Here is a 25,630-nt window from a genome sequence, read left to right on the forward strand (position 1 = left end):
TCATTTAATCTTTAAAAACCTCTAAAATCTGCCGGTAGAGAAAGGGTTAAGCTTGAATTTACAGAAAAAGGAATATATGCCGTCAACATAAGCAACAGTCTTCGTCATGGAAAGAAATCAGTCTTGTATTCCAAAGTATTTCAAGTTCGAGTCTACACCCTGTATTGCTTATAGATATACTTCTACTATTGCATCCGAACTTTATAATGATAAACAAACTTTGCAGTGCATAAATATAGACTATCTTATACTTATATTATACTTAATCCACCTATGTGTTCTTGTTTTTGTCTTCTTTCAACTATAGTCCAGCTGGGCATGTCATTACTAGTGATGTTGATATAGTTGAAAATGAGGATTTCAAATCTCTGATTCCAAAAGGTCTAAAATACAGAGAATTGGTGACAGAACTTCATCTCTAATATAAATTATATCTAGGATTATGCCAGACGACGGGCTGAATATGAAAAGGAAGAGCCTGATACATTGTCAGAATGGATTAAAAGTATAAGTGGAATATTAAAATCCCGCATTACAGACATCAAAACAAAAGTACGTCCCATCTATCCTTCTGTGTTTAGTAAACTAGAGGTGATAAAATAATTAGATATGTTACATAAGGAATATGTTTGGTTCCAGCTGATAAAGTGTCTAAAAGGATTGTCTTTTAAGGCTCATTATTACAGCTGTATTTTAAACGAACTTGGTATTAGTGACACTTTTTGTAATCGTGATCATATACCCTAGGAGCCGGCTTGACCCAGGTGTTACCTAGAGCAAGTTTTGGACCTATCCCTGTATATGGTACCAGGGGAGATGGGATAGAGTGAGGACCTGAGCCAGTAATTGATTTCCTATTCACAAGTGGCATCCCCTCTTGTTATGGTACCAGGAGATCTCGCTCATCACGGTCACCCGTGGGTGCGCCTTTTGTCAGTTGATGGAGGCATTTGGTGATTCTCCGGTTTCCGCCTAGGGAAGTAATACAATATATCAGTGGATTGTGACAAATAATCCCCACAAAATTGTATTATGTGTTTAACATTGACAGTTGGGATTTTGGTAAAAACTTTAATTTGTTATGAAGTCACAATCCGGTAGATACATTATGTAACAGGTCTCCGATGTCTTTTGCACACGTTATCTCGCAACAATCAATCTCAAAAGCCCTATATTTAAAGCAAATAATGTGATGATCTGTCTGGTACAAACATAGATACATTATGGACAGGAAACACAGCACCTTTGTCGAAAATTAGAATGGCCGTTTCTTAAGGAAACATTTAAAGCAAAGCAAATCATCGTGCAACTAGACTATGCAATTATGTCTAGGACCACATATATGACTACCTATATACGAATAATTGTGTTAAACAAATTGACAAATCCGACAAATGAAACACAATTCATTAATTGTGACGAAAATGATTTTGCAGAATACGAAAAATAAACCCTCAAAATTGCCAATGTCTAAAAAGTGACGAAAATAGGACAAATTCCATACTATATAGATCACAAAGATGCAAATAAGATAAACACTGCAACCCTCGAAGCAGCAGGTATGCTGTCAGGTGCCTAGGAGGAGTACTCCTCCAACATTGACTGATCGTACTTAAAAGATGCCTTCATCAAGTACTAATTCAGCAATTACAATAGGTAAGCACACGTGCTATGTGGAATAACACTATTTGGCGTTAAAGGATAAACTAGTACAGCATCAAACGCAAAGACCACTTGTGTGAGGAATGTCATCAGAAGTTTTAACTGTTTTGACCTGATTGTGGGGAGGGGTTGGGCGATGACACGCCTACTTCTGGCGATGACGTGGTACTTGTGTATAAAATGAACGACTTTGTGAGTCGTATAATATGTGGTAAGTGACGTTCGCTGCTTTCGGAGTTGCCACTGAGATCGTATTCAAAATGGTAAGACCAATTATGAAAATTACCTCTTCTAACAATACAACCCACATATTGAAGAACGATATAGTAAAGTTAATGCTAACGAGACGGCAAAAAATAAACAAGCAGGAGTGCAACAATTGATCAAAGGATATCTCAATGTGATGGAGAGTGACCTTTCTGTTTATAAATATGGAGATTTCATCACATATATCTTGACAGATGCATAGAGAGAGATGATCATTATACGTTTTTGAATATTAGCTTTTTATTCCATCTTTAATTTTCATTCGTGAATGAATGTGAGTACTTTATTTTTATTTCGCCAGGTATTTCTGTCCCTTATCAATACTACAACGAGAGCAGGAGTAGGAGTGTCACCGATGGTGAATTTGTGGCTGCAGGTCAAAATAAAGAAACCGGAGAAATTCAAGTCAGGGATCGAAGATCTGTCATCGTGAGTCAAATTTGTTCTCTACTTAATGTTATCATTCTAGACAATCTGATTAAAACGAGATCCTGAGATCCGCTCACAATCGCTACACTAGGATCTGACGTAACCCCATAGGGGGTCATGTCCGCATGACCTTTCGCTTGAAATATTCATGAGAACTATCAGCCAGTCAGATTGCGCCATACAGACAATGATGGGTATTTAGGCGGTTCCTGGCAATTCGTAAACAAATTGCTGTAAACTCTCTCCCACGAAGTTTATTCCACACTGTAAATTTGTATATTCTCGCATAACGAATTTTAAAACTTTCGCAATAATGCCTAATATATTCCGTTCATTCAAACAACAAAACGTACGATATGAAATATACCCAAATTAAATTAATTGTGAATTCAGATTTACGTATGAATTGGGACGGGTGCGAATTGAATAGTTTTCAAGATTGTTTACTTAAATGACGCGAGGAATATAACGCCAGTCGACGTAAACGGTGCATTGTGACGTCGCATCTAGCTGCGATATGTTTTCTTTCAAACCAAACAATCACAGCCATTTTCCTTGAATTGTGAAGTCCATTGGGATTTTTTAGCGTTTGAATGAAAGAAAACCCGCAGAGAAAACAGACGTTGTTTAAATCATATGTTTTGACAGCTGTGCAGTCGTCTGTCAAACGCGAAGCCCCCCCCTCCTTTTTTTTTTGCATCTCTAACGTAAATAATGACGCAAAGGTTCATGGGAGAAAAATTATCGTTGATATAAATCGACAGGGTCAATTTGATTGGCTTAACGAAAGGTCATGCGGACGTGACTCTATATGGGGTTACGTCAGATCTTAGTGTAGCGATCTAAGTGAGCAGATCTCAGGATCTGGTTTTAATCAGATTGTCATTTTAGATTATTTGCCTACCAATTTGTAATTACTCCCTTTACACCGGAAAGTGGGAGTGTGATTATCATTGAGCTTCAGAAAAAATATTTCTTACAAACAGTGTGTAGTAAATCTTACTGTAAAAATGCTTTATTATGTTGACTTTTCAGTTGAATGTCATGGAGGACACTTGCGTGCATTTCGTCAAATTGTGGGTTGGGAAAGGGTGGTGTTTATGTCTGTGGAATTTATGATACAATTACTACTGATAATTTCAGAAGTATTCTGTAAAATAACAAAAGACACTTCGAAATAAAAGCAAACTGAAAGCGTGTGATTAAATAAATCGTATCAGGGACATATAATCCCTTTTCAAAATGGTAGGAGACACTCGTCGAAGTTGACGTCACAATTGTCTAAAAACTCTTGACTTGGTTAACCAAAATTAAACAAAATCAAAGTTGTAAAATGTGGGAAATGAGAGAAAGTATTGTTCCCTCAGTTGAATTCATTGAATTGATTTTAAATTTTCAATATAGTTAAAAATTGAGGAGATTATAGATCAAACTCTGTACGTAGATAATAAACAACGCTGCATGTAATAGTAGCTCAATGGTCGAGCGTTCGCTTCTTACCCGGAAGGTCTTGAGTTCGAACCCTGCTCGCGTCATGTAAAACTTAAGGCGTTAGTAAAGGTAGTGATTGCTCCTTCGCCAAACGCTCGGTATTTAAAAGTGGGAATCACAAGTCTTTCGGATATGACCTTAAGAGTTTAGGTCCCATGGAGCAGTAGACGTTTGTAGGTTAAAGAACTATCATTGCCACGGCCCTGTGTGATAAGCATAGGTCTTAACTTGTGGTGCTTCATCTACTGCAGGTAACGTCTCAATATAAGTGAAAAATGTTAAACAAGCAAACATCCAATCAATCAAAGTGTTATTTACTTTACGTATCATCATTGCTTTCTCTTACAAATGTCAAGGTGTTCGTTATTTTGAATATTACTATTGCTATGACTGACAAATATCCACATCATATTTATATGATATATCAGCATTGATACAGCCAAGATTTATCAATAGTAATGTCGTGTTTGCTTTGTATTTCAGTATTCTCATAACTAATTGTTTATCAATATTGTTATGATTTAAAAAATAGTAAGGAGTAACTATAAATCCCACCTTCATAATAGTGTAAAGATCATTCAGAGAGTTATTTAAATTTTATCACTAATTTACAGGAAAGGCCACCGCTTGGTAAATAGGCAGTGCGCATCAACACACTTTTGCTGATCTGGCAAATTGCAACGAAAATGAACAATTTACGTCCTTAATAAAATATTATTCCTCATTATTTGTCAATTTGCAGTTTCATAGCAATACAATAAGAACTTTGATAGATACATGGCTTTTTTATATTCACAAAGTGAATGGCATTCGGCAGCATTCTATTTTAACCCTCTGCCTTATCAAATGTCAATTTTATGAGTTATAATAATGAATAGAAACGAAGAGTATTGAATAAAAACGTGAAAAAGGTTTATTAATTCTTATCAATCATATTCAAAATTTGTTATAAGGAATTTCTCGATGAGTCTGTGTTGCAATGTGGAGGTGTATAAATACAGTTCACTTTTTCCTTACGTCAACAGACAACTAGGTCTATATCATATTCGCAAAAATCTTTACTGTGTTCCATTGAGAATTTTACATACGTTATTTGAAGCAGTCATAGCTGGACTATACTTGGATTTTTGAACACCAGAATATAGACTAAACTCTATGATTATGGATGTTGCCGATTACAGGCTCTTTAAATCCCCACGGATCATGGATGGCATCACTCCCGAATGTGTGGAAAGAACGAAAGTATTGCTCCGTCAGTTGAATTCATTGATTTGATTTTAAATTGTCACTATAGTTAAAAAATGGGGAAATTATACATCAAACTTTGTAGGTAGATAATAAACAACGCTGCATGTAATAGTAGCTCAATGGTCGAGCGTTCGCTTCGTAACCGGGACGTCTTGAGTTCGAACCCTGCTCGCGTCATGTAAAACCTAAGGCGTTAGTAAGGGTAGTGATTGCTTCTTCGTCAAACGCTCGGCATTTAGAATTGGGAATCGCAGGTCTTTCGGGTACAACCTTAAGAATGTAGGTCACATGAAGCGGTAGACGTTTGCACTTTAAAGAAATCTCATTGTCACGACTCTGAGTGCTAAGCATAGGTCTTAATTTTTAGTACTTCACCTACTGCGGGTAATGTCCCAATCGAAGTGAAAAAGGGGGATGTAAAACAAGCAAATATTCAATCAAAGTGTCATTTACTTTGCATATCATCATTGCTATGGCTTACAAATATCAAGGTCTCTATATTTTCAATGTTACCATTGTTGTGACTTGCAAAGATCAATGTCTTGTTTATAACGTATATCAGCATTGATACATCCAAGATTTATCAATAGCAATGTCTTGTTTGCTTTGTATTTCAGTATTCTCATGACGAACAAAGATTAAGGTGCTTATTACTTTATATATCAATATTGTTATGATTTTAAAAATAGTAAGGAGTAACTATAAACCTCACCTTCATAGTAGTGTCAAGATTATTCAGAGAGTTATTTAAATTTTATCTCTAATTTACAGGTAAGGCCACCACTTGGTAAATAGGCAGTACACTTGAACACACTCTGCCGATCTGGCGAATTGCAGCGAAAAATGAAATAACAATTTACGTCTTTAATAAAATATTATTCCTTATTCTTTATCAAATTTAAATTCCATGGCAATACCGGAAGAACCTTGATACATACATGAATTATATTTATTTAAAAAATGTTTATTCACAAAGGCAATGGGCTTGGGCAGTAGACATAGAATACGGCCAACGCGGATCCCGTATTTTACACGCTCCCCCCGCGGGATAGAGCTACCGCGGTATATCTCGGGTAACCCTGCATATCCCGCGGTCCCCCCGCGGTCCCGCTGTCCTCGCCGCGATCTCACATGTAGATGATGAATACCTTTAACAAACCCGTGTTATTTCCCGTTAACGTGAACAAAAAATATACTGATAATGAACTGAAAACAGATCGCCATTCATCAATGCTATAGATATATCAATTGCCATGTAAATACATCGCTTGTAAACACAAATTTTACAAAACATTTTCATGTTACCTTTATTGAGCCATACATTCGATATAAGGGTAGATTACCTTATACCATGTCATCGTCGGAAGATGACAATTTACAAGTGCATATATATATATATATATATATATATATATATATATATATATCCAAATTGTGTTTTTTTAAAAATCACAGTGTCCGGTATAAAATTTTAAAAGAAATAGAATAAACAGTACACAAAGTTAAAAATTTAACGCAAGCGCTTTCATTTTATAATCTTGCGTTAAAGTTTTAACTTTGTGTACTGTTTATTCTATTTCTTTTAATATATATATATATATATATATATATATATATATATATATACGCTTTACTCGTAAAAGAGCAAAAGTAACTTCACGAAAACTGATTATCTCTGTCAGTATCAATCACATATTTGTGGCTTCATAAATTGTTTTTCAGGAATTTAATTCTATACAGTGTATTTGTACAAATATTTTTTTAAAAAACATGGATAACAGAAATTTGTATTAAAGTAGGAAAAGGAAAATCTTGCATCAGGAAATTCTTTATAAAATTTGAGAGAGAGAGAGAGAGAGAGAGAGAGAGAGAGAGAGAGAGAGAGAACTATTTAACATAGCTGACTGTGAAGAAATGGTCATGGGTATGTGTATATCTGTTAAATAAAACTTCCTGTCTGCTTCAACACCCCAGACATCGATCAATACACGCTTTTCCCGTGAAACAACAAAAGTAACTTCACGAAAACTGATTAGTGCTGTGTATGTGTATATCTGTTACATAACACTTCCTGTCTGCTTCAACGCCCCTGACCTCGATCAGCGCACGCTCTACCCATGAAACTGCTAAGACAGCATTAGACTAACCACACTAACACCGCTTGGTATTCAATACAAATAAAACATCAATATAATTAAAATGAAATAGTTATCCAATTGTCAAATCTTAATTACATTTTTGGGGCTTTGAAAATCTGAGAGAGGAAGCATATTTTAAGGGAATATAATGCCACAAAGTATATGACAAGTAAAACGCACTTTTGGGGTATACGTCGTATTTGTGTGACCTTACTCTACAAAGTATGATGGAGTTTGATTCAACATGCAATTAGAGAGTGATTTTGATGATGCTGACATTCATATGTACCGTAATAAAAGAAATTAGTATGTTATAAGCGAGGAAACCAGCACTTGACGAAGGAATTTGAAAAAAACCCCACCAACCTAGTTTAATTACAGGTAAAATTTGTTGTGCATAGGTAATTGTAAGCTGATAAGCAGATTGCATGCCCTGGAGCATCGTCGGATACCCACGGCTGATCTCGTGATGAGTAGAAGATGAGATCAGCCGTGGGTATCCGACGATGGCCCTGGAGTAGAAACATTACAATTTTGACATCCTGTATGCAACGTGTTGAACAAATACACACAGGGTCTTCTCTCCTGTGTGTTGTTTTAAGAACACGTGTAGCACAGACCCAACAGGTGTACATGTAAACGAAGTTCGATTGAAATGGGAAAACAAAAATCTTTCTTTTAGCATAATATAAAATTTACATTTCTTTATTCCTAAACAATACGAAAGAATATCTTGTTATAAATAAAGTTTTGAATCAATTCTCAAAGTCTACACAAACGCCATTAAAACAGATACAGCATATTAATCTTACACTCATATACGGTCATATGTAAATCTTTTTTTTTCCACTGTAAATATTATTAGCACACAGCTTCTTATCCAAGGTACATTATCATTATATGGAGCATAAAAATACTAAAAATCAAAATTAGATAACGGATTTTTGTAGAATAAAAAAATTGAGGTGTATTAAATATGATACATGTAAATCCTAAGTATATCTGGTTTTAGTAAGGACCAATAGACATTCCAGACTTTATTTTTTATATTTTTGCTAAATGATTTATTTAATATGCCGGCATGTAATGCCAGCAAGCTGACGATAATCAAGCCGTAATCATTTTCTGCCGACGAATAAAACAGCTATTATACACATAGATAGCCCTAACAGGTAAACAACGGTACTTCACACCGCGGCGGTGTAACTCTGCCCCGCGATGAAATCCCTCGGCGGGATAGCGCGGGAAGGATAAACATACCGCGGAGGGAGCGCGGTCTAATACGGGATCCGCGTTGCCCCATCTGTATTCTATTTTATTCTTATCTCTTATCATATGTCAATTTTATGAGTTATGTAGTAATGAATAAAACCGGAGAGCCTTGAATAAAAAAACACTGCAAAATGTTTGCTTGCTATAACACCTGGAAATATTACTTTTGAATCCAAAATTTATGGTGGAAATGCATCTGATAGATTTTTAGATTTTTTAGAAGAGGGTGGTGACATTCTGCGTGATAGAGGTTTTACAATAAGAGATTTAGCCACTGACAGAAAAGCTACTTTAAATATCCCTCCTTTTAATAGAAAGTGTTGTGGGGAAACAAGTAACGACTTAATGAAAGGTGAAGATAACGAACAGTGATCAATGTTATAACTCCTATAAAGGTGAAGATAACGAACAGTGATCAATGTCATAACTCCTATAAAGGTGAAGATAACGAACAGTGATCAATGTCATAACTCCTATAAGCAATACAAATTAGATAATTGGGCAAAGACGGACCCCTGGACACAGCAGAGGTGGGATCAGGTGCCTAGGAGGAGTAAGCATCCCCTGTCGACCGGTCACACCCGCCGTGAGCCCTATATCCCGATCAGGTAAACGGAGTTTATAATTAGAAAGGTTAATGCAAAAATTCCGAATTTTCAATGGCCTAAGTTGATTCAAATTGATCAAGGTTTTTTTTTCATCTTTTCATCAATATTACATGTCTTTCCAATCATAACTTGGTTTAATCTTTTCTTTTCTTTCTTATTTATTTATTTCTTGCAATGGAGGGGGGGGGGGGGGCTACAGTGTGCGAAGAACGGCCTAACAATCGGTATGAAACATGTCAGACAGCATTTGACCCAATGATAGGTTGTATTGACGAACAAGATCGTTATAACGACCATAGAATTTGCGAAATGCTGACTTCAATCGAAACTGTTGAAACACCTGTACCATCAACTTGTTTGTCAGTAGCTTACTCCCCCTAGACACCTGATATCACCTCTCGTGTGTCCAGTGGTCCGTGTTTGCCCAACTATCTTTTTTTGTATTGATTATGAGATTTATGAGATTGATCACTGTTCGTTATCTTCATATGTCATCGTTTATATTTGGTTTTTTTATATGAATGATATCCATGACTGCTTTTACGTCTTTGTATATTTGGAAAAAGACCCATCACATTCTCGTTATATCCTTGTAGACTAGTCAAAATGCCCAACTCTTTATTTTGTATTGCTTATAAGAGTTATGAGATTGATCACTGTTATCTTGACCTCTCACGATTTACATTATCATTGTATCTGTATGGAAATTTAGTGCCGAGAGTTCTGATCCAGTGATCTTCTCGTTGTCTAGGAATACGGGTACTTAAGGTTGGATTGTTTGTATGATGATAAATGTTTTCTAGAATCTTGACCCTCATGGACAAGATGGAGTGGTCAGGAGAATTAAAATACTTGTAAAAAAGGTGATTACCATCAGTTATTTATTTGAAATCTGTGCCCCGATATTCTTTTATTAAGAGAACCTTTAGTTTCCCCTACATAAATCAAGCCACAGAGGTTATACTCAATAACGTAGACAACGTTAGATTAATTACTGGTCAAATTGTCTAAGATATTGGTACGGAAACTACGTCCGGTGAGATTAGGAGTAAATGAGTTTCTAGTGATCAATATATCACAAGTTTTAGATTTTTTACAGAACATCTTGAAATGGAGCACATAAGATCTGAAAAGGAATCATCAAAATATCTCCTTATGGAACATGACAATCTTTAATTTGGGTTCCTTTTCTGTACCAAAGCTGATCACCTTGATTATAATTTCTCTGTGGATATCGTATCTATTATTTCTCTGTGGATATCGCATCTATGATTTCTCTGTGGATATCGCATCTATAATTTATCATTCTTATGGGCTGTATAATTCCTCTGTTGACATCGCTTCTATGATTTCTCTTTCCAGACAGTTTCTATAATTACTCGGTAGGTATGTCTATAATTTGTCGGCGGATTTCGTCACTATAATAATGAATTCTCTGTGGAAATGATGTGTATAATATCTCTATGGATATTGTTGCTATTATCTCTCTCTATCATAATCGTCTCTCTAATTTCTCTCTATATCGTGTCCATAGCTTTCTCTATAATTCCTCTTTGAATATCATCTGTATAATTTCTGTTTTGATATCGCCTCCATATTTTCTTAATTGATATCTTCTCTATACTTCCTCTACTGAAATTCACTCTATAATTTCTCTATTGATATCGGCTCTATAATTTCTCTATGGATATCGCCTCTAAGATTTCTCTGTGAATATTGTCTTTTTATAGACTTTGTGAATATCGTCTCTTTCTTATTCCTTTGTGGATATCGTCACTATAATATATCTATGGATATCATCTTAATGATGTCTTTGTGGATACCCCTCTATAATTTCTATGTGGATACGATACCTTTATAATTTTTCTATCATTAAGACGATTTCATTCTTTATGAAACTTAAATAATATTGTCAGCTTTTTTTAGCTGTTAAGGGTTAAATTCACTTTGATTGCATCACAATGCCTGGTCGATATTATTGAAAATGTGTTTATAGAATACATATCGCTGCAGTACTTAATATGAATAACATAATATGTTACTTAAATCTAAGCAAGATATATACTAAATACTAAGAAAGCAACATATATCTGTCAGTTCCACAAAACAATTCTAATCGGGGTAATAGTACAGAATTACTTATACATTTTCTTCTTGACATTAAAATATAGCAAATATCATTGATACATCGTTAAGACATAACTGTTTGCTAAACCATGATCTATACAGAATAAACATCGTTGATTATCCTGGCTGTGCTTGTGTTGTAAGGAAAGGTGTATATATTTTTCTTTCTTTACAAAGCTAAATTGCAAGAAATTTCGTGTTCAAAAATCGGTTTCAGATATATGATATGCCTATCATTGACTGACCGTACTTAAAAATACCTTCATCGAGTACTAATTCAGCAATTACAATAGGTAAGCACACGTGTTACATGTATATGGAATGACAATATTTGGAGTTAAGGTATAAACTAGTACAACATCAAATGCAAAGACCGCTTGTGTGAGGAATGTCATCAGAAGTTTAAGCTGTGTTTTGACCTGATTATGGGGAGGGGTTGGGCGATGACACACCTACTTCCGCCGATGACGTGATACTTGTTTATATAATGAACGACTTTGTGAGTCGTATAGTCTGTGGTAAGTGACGTTCGCTGCTTTCGGAGTTGCCACTGAGAGCGTATTCAAAATGGTAAGACCAATTATGCAAATTACCTCTTCTAACAATACAACCCACGTTATTGAAGAAGAATATAGTGAAGTTAATGTTGACTAAATAAAAAACAATAAACAAACGGGAATGCAACGATTGATCCAAGAATATTTCAATGTGATGGAAAGTGACCTTTCTGTTCATAGATATGGGGATTTCATCACATATATCTTTACAGAAGCATAGAGAGAGATAATTCAAATACGTTTTTGAATATTAGTTTTTTAATCCTTCATAATTTTTCATTCGTGAATGAATGTCAGTAGTTTATCATTTCACCAGGTATTACTGTCCCTCATTATAGTTTACGGTGTTATATTCAACTCCTTTGTATGTGCTCCCCTCCTCACTACTATAACGAGATCAGGGGTAGAAGGAGCATCACAGATGGTGAATTTATGGCTGCAGGTCAAAATAGTGAAACTGGAGAAATCCAAGTCAGGGATCGAAGATCTGCCATCGTGAGTCAAATATGTTCTCTACTGTGTGTTAAATGTTTTTTGAAATTATTTGCCTCCCCATTTGTAGTTATATAAATAAGTTACTCCATTTACAGTGGAAAGTGGGAACGTGATTATCATTGCTGTCCTGAGCTTCAGAAAAATAGTATTAACAATATAGTAAAGCTGACTGAAACAATTCTTTATTACGGTGACTGTTAACTTTAATGTTATGGAGGACACTTTTCAAAATGTGCATTTCGTCAAATTGTGGGTTAGGAAAGGGTTGTTTTTATGTCTGTCGAATTTATGATACAATTACTACTGATAATTTCAGAAGTATTCTGTAAAATAACAAAAGACACTTCAAAATGAAAGCGTGAGATTAAATACATATATAACCAGGTACATATTATTTCTTTTTAAAATGGTTGGGGACATTCGTCGAAGTCGACATCACAATTCTCTGAAAATTCTTGACTTGGTTTACTAAAATAAAACAAAATCAAAGCTCTAAAATGTGGAGAACGTGAAAAAGTGGTGCTCCCTCAGTTGAATGCATTGATTTGATTTTAAATTTTCACCTTAGTTTTAAAAATGGGTAAATTATAGATCAACCTTTATACGTAAAAATAACCAACTTTGCATGTAATAGTAGCTGAGTGGTAGAGCGTTCGCTTCGTAACCGGGAAGTCTTGAGTTCGAATCCTGCTTGCGTCAAGTAAAACTTAAGGCGTTAGTAAAGGTAATGATTGCTACTTCGCCAATCACTCAGTATTCAGAATTGGGAATCACGGGTCTTTCGGATATAACCTTAAGAATGTAGTGCACATGAATCAGTAAACGTTTGCACTTTAAAGAACTCTCATTGCCACGACCCTGAGTGCTAAGCAGAAGTTTTAAAGGACACAACGCATGTTTCTAAACTTTTTCATTTTTTCAGCAAAAGTAATTCTTTTTATGCCTAAAACTACTTTAAATGTGTTTTAAATGAAATATTTTGCGTAGTTTTCGAGTTTGAAAGCGATGAAATTCAAATCTTGCGATATGCATATTTTCTTTCGCTAGTTTACGCGCCATTATGTGTGACGTCATATGCGCCCTCGGGTTTGAAAACATCTATTAGCCATTTCATAAACAGATTAGATTTAATCGACAAAAAACTAATTATCACGGTAACGGCTTGTAAATAATAATGCATTAAGATGTTTTGTGCCGTGCTCGGGTGTACTATTTGTCAAAAAAAAGGATTTAGACTGAGTATTTTTCAATTTTTCGAAGGAAGGTATGAGAAAAAAGACGTGGATAATTTTTTTGTTGGAGCAAGAACTTTACCTTAAAAAACACACCCAGTCACCTTTTCAAAACCCGCTTGGACAGAGACCCTGATAAACTGCGAGAAAATGGATATATCGAAGCTATAAGCAATGGTAGGCTTATAGCATACATTCTGTTTTGCTCTTCAAATTCAATACACACCCGGATCAACTGACCTTCACCTTGTAACAACATATATATTGACGATACAATGTAACTTCTACCAACTGGTAGATTTACAAAAAAAAATTAAAGATACAAAATAATTGAACTTTTAATTATACAAATGATAGAATATTGTATTTCCTAACTTTAAATTGAATTATAAAATTATTTCCTTTATGAACTCGTAGCATCTTGAGTGCGTCAGTATAACGCCGTGCTCCCACTTCGTACTTCCTAAAGACGTGCAGATCACAATTCAAAAATAGTAATAAGATTGCTTTATCAAAATAAAATAATGTGATTACCACTTTAAATTTGAATATTTGTATTGATTTGTGTGTGTATTGTCTTTTTCTTTCTTTCCGAAATGCACTCGTGACAATAGCTTGGCATAGGGCCTAGTTGTCAACAATTTAACGTATCATAATTTGTCTAATACAAAAATAAATAATGATTGCACTGTTTATTTTAGAAAAACAGCGCCAATTACAGGTGTATAAAGGAATAACATCATCAAACAGTTTATAGACAGCGACCCCATATAAACATTATTTACTCACAATATTGCCGATTTCATACACGCTTTACTCGCTATATTTGGGTTTTTTCATCGTTATATGTGTGCACTGGTGGCGAACACATATAAAACTCGGACAATTTGTCAACAACGATTTAAATGTTGCCCATGGTAAATAAATTAGGCCCCTAAAAGTTGAGTTTTTAATAATATCTCGTAGTACTTTCACAATCCTAAGGGCGCATGTGACGTCACTGTACCACGTGACTACCTACCTAATTAACTAGACTTTTTGAAATCGGGGCTTAGATTTAAGTCTGTATTGTGGTTAATTATCGCAAAATTTCGGCGAACGAACTATTAGAATTAATTACTATAAGCATAAAGAAGATGAAATGCATGTAATGTTGTATTCTTTGAAAACATGAGATGTGCCCTTTAATTAAGCTATTTATCCTACTACGGGTTACGTAAAACTTATACGGTACCAATTTTGATGCACCAGATGCGCATTTCGACAAATAATGTCTCTTCAGTGATGCTCAACCGAAATCTTTGAAATCCGAAATAACAATGAAGTTTTAGAGCTATTATAGACAAAAACAGCGTGCCAAAAAATGGGATGTAAAACAAGCTAATATTCAATCAATCAAAGTGCTATTTACTTTATGTATTATCATTGCTATGGCTAACAAATAGCAAGGTGTTCTATGTTTTGAATGTTACCTTTGTTGTGATTTGCAAAGATCAACATCATGATATAACGTATATCAGCATTGATACATGGACGATTTATCAATACCAATGTCTTGTTTGCATTTCCGTATTGTCATGGCTAACAAAGATTAAGATGCTTATCATTTTGTATATCAGTATTGTTATATTTTTAAAAGAAATAGTAATGAGTAACTATAAACCTATACAGTGCACTCCACTTATATTGAAGTCGGTTATATTGAAATATCTGTTATATTGAAGTTAAAATAAATCCCCCAGTAGCAATATTTCTGTAGTTCAGCATTGGTTATATTGAACTTTGGATATAATGAAGAATTCAGGTCGGTCCCCTGGATTTCATTATATCCGGAGTAGACTGTACGTCATAGTAGTGTCAAGATTAATCAGAGGGTTATTTAAAATTTATCTCTAATTTAAAGGAAAAGCCACCACAAGGTAAATAGGCAGTACACATGAACACTCTTTCCTGATCTGGCGAATTGCAGTGGAAAATGAAAAAAAGAATTTGCGTCTTTAACAAAGCTGCATTCCTCCTTGTATGTCAATTTGTGATTCCATAGCAATACAATAAGAACTTTGATAGATACATCTAAAACTTATACGGTACCAATTTTGAGGCACCAGATGCGCATTTCGACAAATAATGTCTCGTCAGTGATGCTCAACCGAAATGTTTGAAATCCTAAATAGCAATGAAGTTTTAGAGCTATTATACGGGAAAACAGTGTGCCAAAAAAGTGGAGTCAAATTCGTCTAAGGATAAGAGCTATGCGTGAGGGAGATAATCCTTAATTTTGAAATGAATTGCTAAATTTTATAACAGCAATTAAATATACATCCGTATTTTCAAGCTACTAACGAAGTAGATGAATTTTATTTACATTCACAAAGTGAATGGGACTGGGCAGTATTCTGTTTTAAACTTGTCCCTTATCAAATGTCAATTTTATGAGTTATATAGTAATGAATAGAAACGAAGAGCATTGATTAAAGCGTGAAAAGGGTTTATCAATTCTTATCAATCATATTCAAAATTTGTTGTAAGGAATTTATCGATGAGTCTGTGTTGCAATGTGAAGATGTATAACTACAGTTGTAGGAAGCTGGAGTGCCATGGAAACTGGTCATTGGAACTTGTCTTTATATAAAACTATAAGAGATATATATCGTAATCAATGTTGCATGCAGTCATGGACAACGTTCAGTTAAAAGACCAAGTATACATGATGTCACATTTGGTTCACTTTTTTCCTTACGTCAACAGACAATTAGGTCAATATCATATTCGCAGAAATCTTTACTCTGTTCCATTGAGTAACGTTATTTAAAGCAGGTATAGCTAGACTATACTTGGATTTTTTAACACCAGAATATAGACTAAAATCTATGATAATGGATGTTGCCAATTACAGGCTCTTTAAATCACCGTGGATCATGGATGACATGAGTTCAGAATGTGGGGAATGAGAGAAAGTGTTGCTCCATCAGTTGAATTCATTGATTTGATTTTGAATTTTCACTATAGTTAAAAAATGGGGAAATTATACATCAAACTTTCTACGTAGATAATAAACAACGCTGCATGTAATAGTAGCTCAATGGTCGAGCGTTCGCTTCGTAACCGGGACGTCTTGAGTTCGAACCCTTCTCGCGTCATGTAAAACTTTAGGCGTTAGTCAAGGTAGTGATTACTTTTTCGCCAAACGCTCGGCATTCAGAATTAGGAATCACAGGTCTTTTGGATATAACCTTAAGAATATAGGTCCCATGAAGCAGTAGACATTTGCACTTTAAAGAACTCTCATTGCCACGACCATGAGTGCTAAGTATAGGTCTTAATTTGTGGTCCTTCATCTTCTGCTGGTTACGTCTCAATATGAGTGAAAACTTGGGATGTAAAACAAGCAAATATTCAATCAATCAAAGTGTCATTTACTTTGCATATCATCATTGCTATGGCTTACAAATATCAAGGTGTTCTTTATTCTGAATGTTACCAATGTTATGACTTGCAAAGACGAACGTCATGTTTATATTGTATATCAGCATTGATACATGCAAGATTTATAAATAGCAATATTTTGTTTGCTTTGTATTTCAGTATTCTCATAACTAACAAAGATTGATTTGCTTATTACTTTGTATATCAATATTGTTATAATTTAAAAATTTTAAAGGAGTAACTATAAACATCGCCTTTATAATAGTGTCAAGATTATTCAGAGAGTTATTCAAATTTGATCACTACTTTACAGGAAAGGCCACCACATGGTAAATAGGCAGTACACATGAACACACTTTGCTGATCTGGCGAATTGCAGCGAAAAATGAACAAAGAATTTGCGTCTTTAATATATGCATTCCTAATTGTTTGTCAATTTGTAATTTTATAGCAATACATGAAGAACTTTGATAGATACATGAATTTTATTTATATTCACAATGTGAAAGGGATTGGGCAGTATTCTATGTTAACCCTCTCCCTTATCAAATGTGAATTTTATGAGTTATATAGTAATGAATAGAAACGAAGAGCATTGATTAAAAACGTGACTTTTTTGGATTAATTCTTATCAAATCATATTTAAAATTTGTTGTAAGGAATTTCTTGATGAGTCTGTGTTGCAATGTGGAGGTGTATAACTACAGTTGTAAGAAGCTGCAGTGCGATGGAAACTGATCATTGGAACTTTTCTTTATATAAAACTATAAGAGATGGATATCGTAATCAGTTATGCAGGCAGTCATGGACATCGTTCATATAAAAGACCAAGTATACATGATGTCACATTTGGTTCACTTTTTTCCTTACGTCAACAGACAATTATGTCAATATCATATTCGCAAAAATCTTTACTATGTTCCATTGAGAGTTTTAAATACGTTATTTGAAGCAGTCATAGCTAGATTATGCTTCGATTTTTGAACACCGGAATATAGACTAAACTCTATGATTATGATTACAGGCTCTTTAAATCCCCGCGGATCATGCATGGCATTACTTCCGAATGTGGGGAATGAGAGAAAGTGTTGCTCCCTCAGTTGAATTCTTTGATTTAATTTTAGATTTTCACTATAATTTTAAAAAATGGAGAAATTATAGATCAAACTTTGTACATAGATAATAAACAACTTTGCATGTAATAGTAGCTCAATGATAGAGCGTTCGGTTCGTAACCGGGAGGAATTTTTGAGTGCGAAGCCTGCTCGCGTCATGTAAAACCTAAGGCGTTAGTAGAGGTAGTGATTGCTCCTTCACTAAACTCTCGGCATTTAGAACTGGGAATCACTAGTCGTTTGGATATGACCTTAAGAATAAAGATCCCGTGGAGCGGTAGATGTTTGCACGTTAAAAAACTCTCATTGCCATGGCTCTGAGTGCTAAGCATATGTCTTAATTTGTGGTGCTTTATCTACTGCAGGTTACGTTTCAATATAAGTGAAAAATTGGGATGTAAAACAAGCAAATATTCAATCAATGAAAATGTCATTTATTTTGCATATCATCATTGCTATGGCTTACAAATACCAAGGTATTCTAAATTCTGAATGTTACCATTGTTGTGACTTGCAAAGATCAACGTCATGTTTATATTGTATATCAGAATTGATACATGCAAGATTTATAAATAGCAATTACTTGTTGCTTTGTATTTCAGTATGGCTAACAAAGGTCAAGGTGCTTATCATTTTGTATATCGGTATTGTTATAATTTTAAAAAATAGTAATTAGTAACTATAAACCTCTACCTTCAATCATTCAGAAAGTTATTTAAATTTGATCTCTTATTGACAGGAAATACCACCACATGGTAAATAGGCAGTACACATGAACACACCTTGCTGATCTGGCAAATTGCAGCGAAAAATGAACTAAGAATTTGCGTCTTTAATAAAGCTGCATTCCTCATTGTTTGTCAACTTGTAATTTCATAGCAATACAGGAAGAAGTTTGATAGATACATGCATTTTATTTATATTCACAAAGTAAATAGCATTGGGTAGTATTCTATTTTAGCCATGTCCCTTATCAAATGTCAATTTTATGAGTTATATAGTAATGAATAGAAACGAAGAGCATTGAATAAAAACGTGAAAAAGGTTTATCAATTTTTATCAATCATATTCAAAATTTGTTGTAAGGAAATTCTCGATGAGGCTGTGTTGCAAAAGGGGGGGGGGGTGTATAAATACAGTTTTTGGAATCTGCAGTGCCATGGACACTGTTCATTGAAATTTTTCTTTATAAATGTTTTTTATAAGAGATAGATATCATAATAAGTGATGCATGCAGTCATGGACATCGTTCTTATAAAAGACCAAGTATACATGATGTCACATTTGCTTCCTTTTTTTCTTACGTCAACAGACATTTAGGTCTATATCATATTCGCAGAAATCTTTACTCTGTTCCATTGAGAGTTTTGAATACATTATTTGAAACAGTCATAGCTAGACTATACTTGGATTTTCGAATACCCGAATACAGACTAAACTTTATGATTATGGATGTTGCCAATTACAGGCTCTTTAAATCCCCGCGGATCATGGATTACATTAGTTCAGAATGTGGGGAATGAGAGAAAGTGTTGATCCTTCAGTTGAATTCATTGATTTTATTTTAAATTTTCACTATAGTTAAAAAATGGGGAAATTATACATCAAATTTTGTACGTAGATAATAAACAACTTTGCATATAATAGTAGCTGAGTGGTAGAACGTTCGTTTCGTAACCGGGAGGTCTTGAGTTCGAACCCTGCTCGCGTCATGTAAAACCTCAGGCGTTAATAAAGGTAGTTATTGCTCCTTTGCCAAACGCTGAGCATTAAATTTTATAATTGGGAATCACAGGTCTGTAGGATATAACCTTAAGAATGTAGGTCGCATGAAGCAGTAGACGTTTGCACTTTAAAGAACTCTCATTGCCACGACTCTGAGTGCTAAGCATAGGTATTAATTTGTGGTCCTTCATCTTCTGAGGGTTACGTCTCAATATAAGTGAAAAATTGGGATGTAAAACAAGCAAATATTCAATCAATCAAAGTGTCATTTACTTTGCGTATCATCATTGCTATGGCTTATAAATATCAAGGTGTTCTTTGTTTTGAATGTTATCAGTGCTGTGACTTGCAAAGACTAACATCATGTTTGTAACGTATATCAGCATTGATACATACAAGATTTATGAATAACAATGACTTGTTTGCTTTGTATTTCAGTATTCTCATAACTAACAAAGATTGATGTGCTTATTACTTTGTATATCAATATTGTTATGATTTAAAAAAAAATCAAGGAGTAACTATAAACCTCACCTTCATAATAGTGTCAAGATGATTTAGAGAGTTATTTAGATTTGATCACTAATTTACAGGAAAAGCCACCACGTGGTAAATAGGCAGTGCACATGAACACACGTTGCTGATCTGGCGAATTGCAGCGAAAAAAGAACAAAAATTTTGCGTCTATAATAAAGCTGCATTCCTCATTGTTTGTCAATTTGTAATTTCATAGCAATACAGTAAGAACTTCGATAGATACATGCATTTTTATATTCACAAAGTGAATGGCATTGGGCAGTATTCTATTTTAACCCTCTCCCTCATCAAATGTCGATTTTATGAGTTATATAGTAATGAATAGAAACGAAGCGCATTTAATAAAAACTTGAAAAAGGATTATTAATTCTTATCAATCATATTCAAAATTTGTTGTAAGGAATTTCTCGATGAGTATGTGTTACAATGGGGAGGTGTAGAACTACAGTTGTAGGAATCTGAAATCCCATGGAAACTGTTCATTGAATCTTTTCTTTATATAAAACTATAAGAGATATATATCGTAATCAGTGATGCATGCAGTCATGGACATTGTTCATATAAAAGACCAAGTATACATGATGTCACATTTGGTTCACCTTTTCCTTGCGTCAACAGACAACTAGGTCTATATCATATTTGCAAAAATCTTTACTCTCTTCCATGAGAATTTTACATACGTTATCAGAAGCAGTCATAGTTAGACTATACTTCGATTTTTGAACACCAGATTATAGACTGAACTCCTTGATGTTGGATGCTACCAATTACAGGTTCTTTAAATCCCCGCGGATCGAGGATGGCATTACTTCAGATTGTGGGGAATGAGAGAAGTGTTGCTCCCTCAGTTGAGTCAATTGATTTGATTTTAAATTTTCACTATTAGTTAAAAAAAATAGGAAATTATAGATCAAAATTTGTACGTAGATAATAAACAACTTTGCATGTAATAGTAGCTGAGTGGTAGAGCGTTCGCTTTGTAACCGAGAGGTCTTGAGTTCGAAGCCTGATCGCATCATGTAAAACCTAAGGCGCTAGTGAAGGTAGTGATTACCCCTTCGCCTAACGCTCGGCATTTAGAATTAGGAATCACTGGTCTTTCGGATATAACCTTAAGAATGTAGGTCACATGAAGCAGTAGACGTTTGCACTTTAAATAACTCTTATTGCCACGACTCTGACTGCTAAGTATAGGTCTTAATTTGTGGTCCTTCATCTACTGCGGGTTATGTCTCAATATGAGCGAAGACTTGGGATGTAAAACAAGCAAATATTTAATCAGCGTGTCATTTACTTTGTATATCAGCATTGTTATGACTTACAAATACCAAGGTGTTCTTATTCTTAATGTTATATGTGTTATGACTTACAAATACCAAGGTGTTCTTATTCTGAATATTACCATTGTTATGACTTACAAATACCAAGGTGTTCTTATTCTGAATGTTACCATTGTTATGACTTACAAATACCAAGGTGTTCTTATTCTGAATGTTACCATTGCTATGACGTACAAATACCAAGGTGTTCTTATTCTGAATGTTACCATTGCTATGACTTACAAATACCAAGGTGTTCTTATTCTGAATGTTACCATTTCTATAACTTACAAATACCAAGGTGTTCTTATTCTGAATATTACCATTGCTATGACTTACAAATACCAAGGTGTTCTTATTCTGAATGTTACCATTGTTATGACTTACAAATACCAAGGTGTTCTTATTCTGAATGTTACCATTGTTATGACTTACAAATACCAAGGTGTTCTTATTCTGAATGTTACCATTGCTATGACTTACAAATATCAACGTGTTCTTATTCTGAATGTTACCATTGTTATGACTTACAAATACCAAGTTGTTCTTATTCTGAATGTTACCATTGTTATGACTTACAAATACCAAGGTGTTCTTATTCTGAATGTTACCATTGTTATGACTTACAAATACCAAGGTGTTCTTTATTCTGAATGTTACCATCGTTGCTGTAACTTGCAAAGATCAACGCCAATTTTATAACGTATATCAGTTTTAATACATTAAAGATTTATAAATATCAATGTCTTGTTTGCTTTGTATTTCAGTATTCTCATGACGAGCAAAGATTGAGGTGCTTATTACATTGTATATCGATATTGTTAATATTTAAAAAATAGTAAGGAGTAACTATAAACCTCACCTTCATAGTAGTGTCAAGATTATTCAGAGAGTTATTTAGATTTTATCTCTAATTTACAGGTAAGGCCACCACTTGGTAAATAGGCAGTACACATGAACACACTGGCGAATTGCAGCAAAAATGAACAATTTACATCTTTAATAAAATATTATTCCTCATTGTTTATCATTTTTTAATTGCATAGCAATACAGGAAGAACCTTGATAGATACATGAATTATGTTTCTCTAAACAATGTTTATTCACAAAGGTAATGGGCTTAGAGAATAGACCATATTCTATTTTATTCCCATAGCTTATTAAATGTCAATTTTATGAGTTATGTAGTAATGAATAAAAACGGAGAGCCTTGCATAAAAACGAGGAGAAATGTTTTTTTTTAAATTCTTATCAATCCTACCGAACATTTATTGTAAAGAATTTCTCGACCAATATGTGTTGGAATGCGGTGTATAACTAAAGTCGTAGGAATCTGCAGTCCCATAGAAACTGTTCATTGAAACTTTTCTTTATATAAAAGTATAAGAGATAGTTATCGTAATCAGTTTTGCATGCCGTCATGGACATTGTTCAAATTGTAAAACTTATACGGTACCAATTTTGATGCACCAGATGGGCATTTCGACAAATAATGTCTCTTCAGTGATGCTCAAGCAAAAAGTTTGAAATCCGAAATAACAATGAAGTTTTAGAGCTATTATAAGGAAAAACAGCGTGCCAAAGAAGTGGAGTCAAATTCGTCTAAGGATAAAAACTATGCATGAGGGAGACAATCCTTAATTTTGAAATGAATTTCTAAATTTTATAACAGCAATTACATATGCATCCGTATTTTCAAGCTAATAAGGAAGTACTTAGCTACTGGGCTGTAAAGACCCTCGGTCTACCAGTAGAGGCCTATAAAAGACCAAGTATACATGATGTCACATTTGGTTCACTTTGTCACATTTGGTTCACTTTTACCTCACGTCAACAGACAATTAGGTCCTTATCATATTCGCACAAATCTTTACTCTGTTCCATTGAGAGTTTTAAATATGTTATCTGAAGCAGCCATTGCTGGACTGTAATTGGATTTTTGAATACCTGAATATAGACTAAACTCTATGATTATGGATGTTGCCAATCACATGCTCTTTAAATCCCCGCGGGTCATAAATCGCATTCCTTCTGAACCATGCCGACAGTTCCTTAACCCTTTCTCTACCGTATCGGTCAATTTGACCGATGGCGCGTAAAAACAGGACTACGAAAAGGAGTGCCTCTAAATCTTTGACACTACAACCATAAAATATATGATCTATATATCAGTTTTTGGAAATTTTCTCTATTTTTTAAATATGTAAAAATCAATTGAGCAAGTAAAGCCATTAGATCAACAAAAGCATTTAAAGCAAAGGATGGCTTCGTCTAAATATGACACAATTCTTTGTCGCAAGGTCATTTTTTTTATTTCCCTTATGAATGCAATATTTTTTTTTATATTTTTGAAAAGTATATATTCTCTGCTTTTAGAAGATATAAAAATTATTTTTAATGCCTTGCAAAGTTATAAGAAAATAGCAAATTTTTGCACATGTACGTTTTCTTACGATTTTATTTCTCGATGTTTAAAGGAATCGGCATTTTACCTATACTTATATATAGAAATAGGGAAAAGTAAAAACAGCCGCGAAAAGTAGAGGAAATTTCCCTTTTGATGGACCCTTATTCGTGTTATAATTTTTGGTAGTTTTTATATTGCGATAAAATAAAATTGGGACATCCTGTGCGGTTTTCTTTAAACTAAACGACAAAACGTCGTCGCTGAAAGCAATCGACGCGTGTCGCACAATAAAGAGGTGAAAACTATTTGTATTGTCCTCTATTAGTAAATTCAGTACCTTTTGATACACTACAACAATATACATATATGTATGAAATAATCAGTTAGGTTATCTCTGTTTTTTTTCAAAAAGCTTAAAACCATTATTGGTATATATTAGTTACACAACCTGCAAACACCTATTGAAAATGTTACATCGGCTAAGTAAATTTTCAAAAAAGATAAATAAACTACTTCAAATTCAGATATAAACGCTATATTTATTCAGAATAGTAATAGTAATATTTGTCCCTGCCAAAGAAAGAAAACAAAAAAAGAATTTCGCATATAGCCTATACACTTATTTTTCCGTGATCTGGATCGTGGGGAACACACGTGTTTCCGTTTCAACAAAAACAACACAGCTTTACTGTGATTGTCACAGCGAACGCATGTATTTTACATCTTTAAAACGACCTGATGTCAAAAGAAGATGCCATGGATCTCCTGGTGCAGGATGACCCAAACGAGCATGCATTCAGTATAAACATGTACATGGAAGTAACGACTTAATGAAAGGTGAAGATAGCGAACAGTGATCAATCTCATAACTCCTACAATCAATACAAAATAGATAGTTGGGCAAACACGGACCCCTGGACACACCAGAGGTGGTATCAGGTGCCTAGGAGGAGTAAGCATCCCCTGTTGACCGGTCACACCCACCGTGAGCCCCATATTCTGATCAGGTAAATGGAGTTATCCGCAGTTAAAATCAGTGTGCCAAGAACGGCTTAACAATGCGAGATTGTATTGACGAACTAGATCATTATAACGAGCATAGAATTTGCGAAATGCTCACTTCAATCGAGACTGTTGAAATCCCTGTACCATCAACTTGTTTGTCAGTAGCTTACCTCGATTTAAAAACTGACTATGCCCAGAACAAACTCTTGTATATAGAATCAGTTGAGATATATAAACACCATGTGGAGGTGATAATGGAATATTGCTACATAAATGTGGGAAGTTGACGATGGAGAAGCTGAAATCATCCGGTTTGTCATACAGTTGAGTTGTCAGTTTGCCGTTAATGTCTACTTTCAATAAAATATCTAAGTATGAAGCAGAAGTGGACGACTCTGTGGTGTCCTTTATTTCGAGCTCACAGGGATATATCAAATTGACATATGAATGAAAGCTATCATTGTTAATAGACAAAATGTCATCGATATATCAAAAAGTCGAATAGAAGGTCACAGCGAGAGATTTTTTCTCCTCGCGTAGAAGTTTTTGAATAAATTCTGCTTCATATGA

At 34.4% G+C, this 25,630-nt stretch overlaps 2 protein-coding genes across 3 annotated transcripts in view; both read left to right on the forward strand.

The window, feature by feature from the left end:
- Positions 1-25,630, forward strand: part of LOC125676603 (microfibril-associated glycoprotein 4-like) — a 116,235-nt gene that overhangs the window by 50,479 nt on the left and 40,126 nt on the right. The gene's annotated exons all lie outside the window — the stretch shown is intronic.
- On the forward strand, positions 12,097-22,385 carry LOC130053310 (uncharacterized). 2 transcript variants are annotated; one of them, XR_008801854.1, is made up of 2 exons: positions 12,097-12,294; positions 17,266-19,116. XR_008801854.1 is itself a non-coding variant. In XM_056160310.1 (2 exons), the coding sequence occupies exon 2, from the start codon at positions 21,568-21,570 to the stop codon at positions 22,348-22,350; it is 783 nt and encodes a 260-aa protein (XP_056016285.1). In that variant the 5' UTR covers positions 12,097-12,294; positions 20,386-21,567; the 3' UTR covers positions 22,351-22,385. The 2 variants fall into 2 exon arrangements, 1 of the variants encoding a protein (XP_056016285.1); XM_056160310.1 differs by lacking the exon at positions 17,266-19,116 and adding an exon at positions 20,386-22,385.

The sequence above is a fragment of the Ostrea edulis genome, chromosome 3, assembly GCF_947568905.1.
Source record: "Ostrea edulis chromosome 3, xbOstEdul1.1, whole genome shotgun sequence".
Lineage (NCBI taxonomy): Eukaryota > Metazoa > Mollusca > Bivalvia > Ostreida > Ostreidae > Ostrea > Ostrea edulis.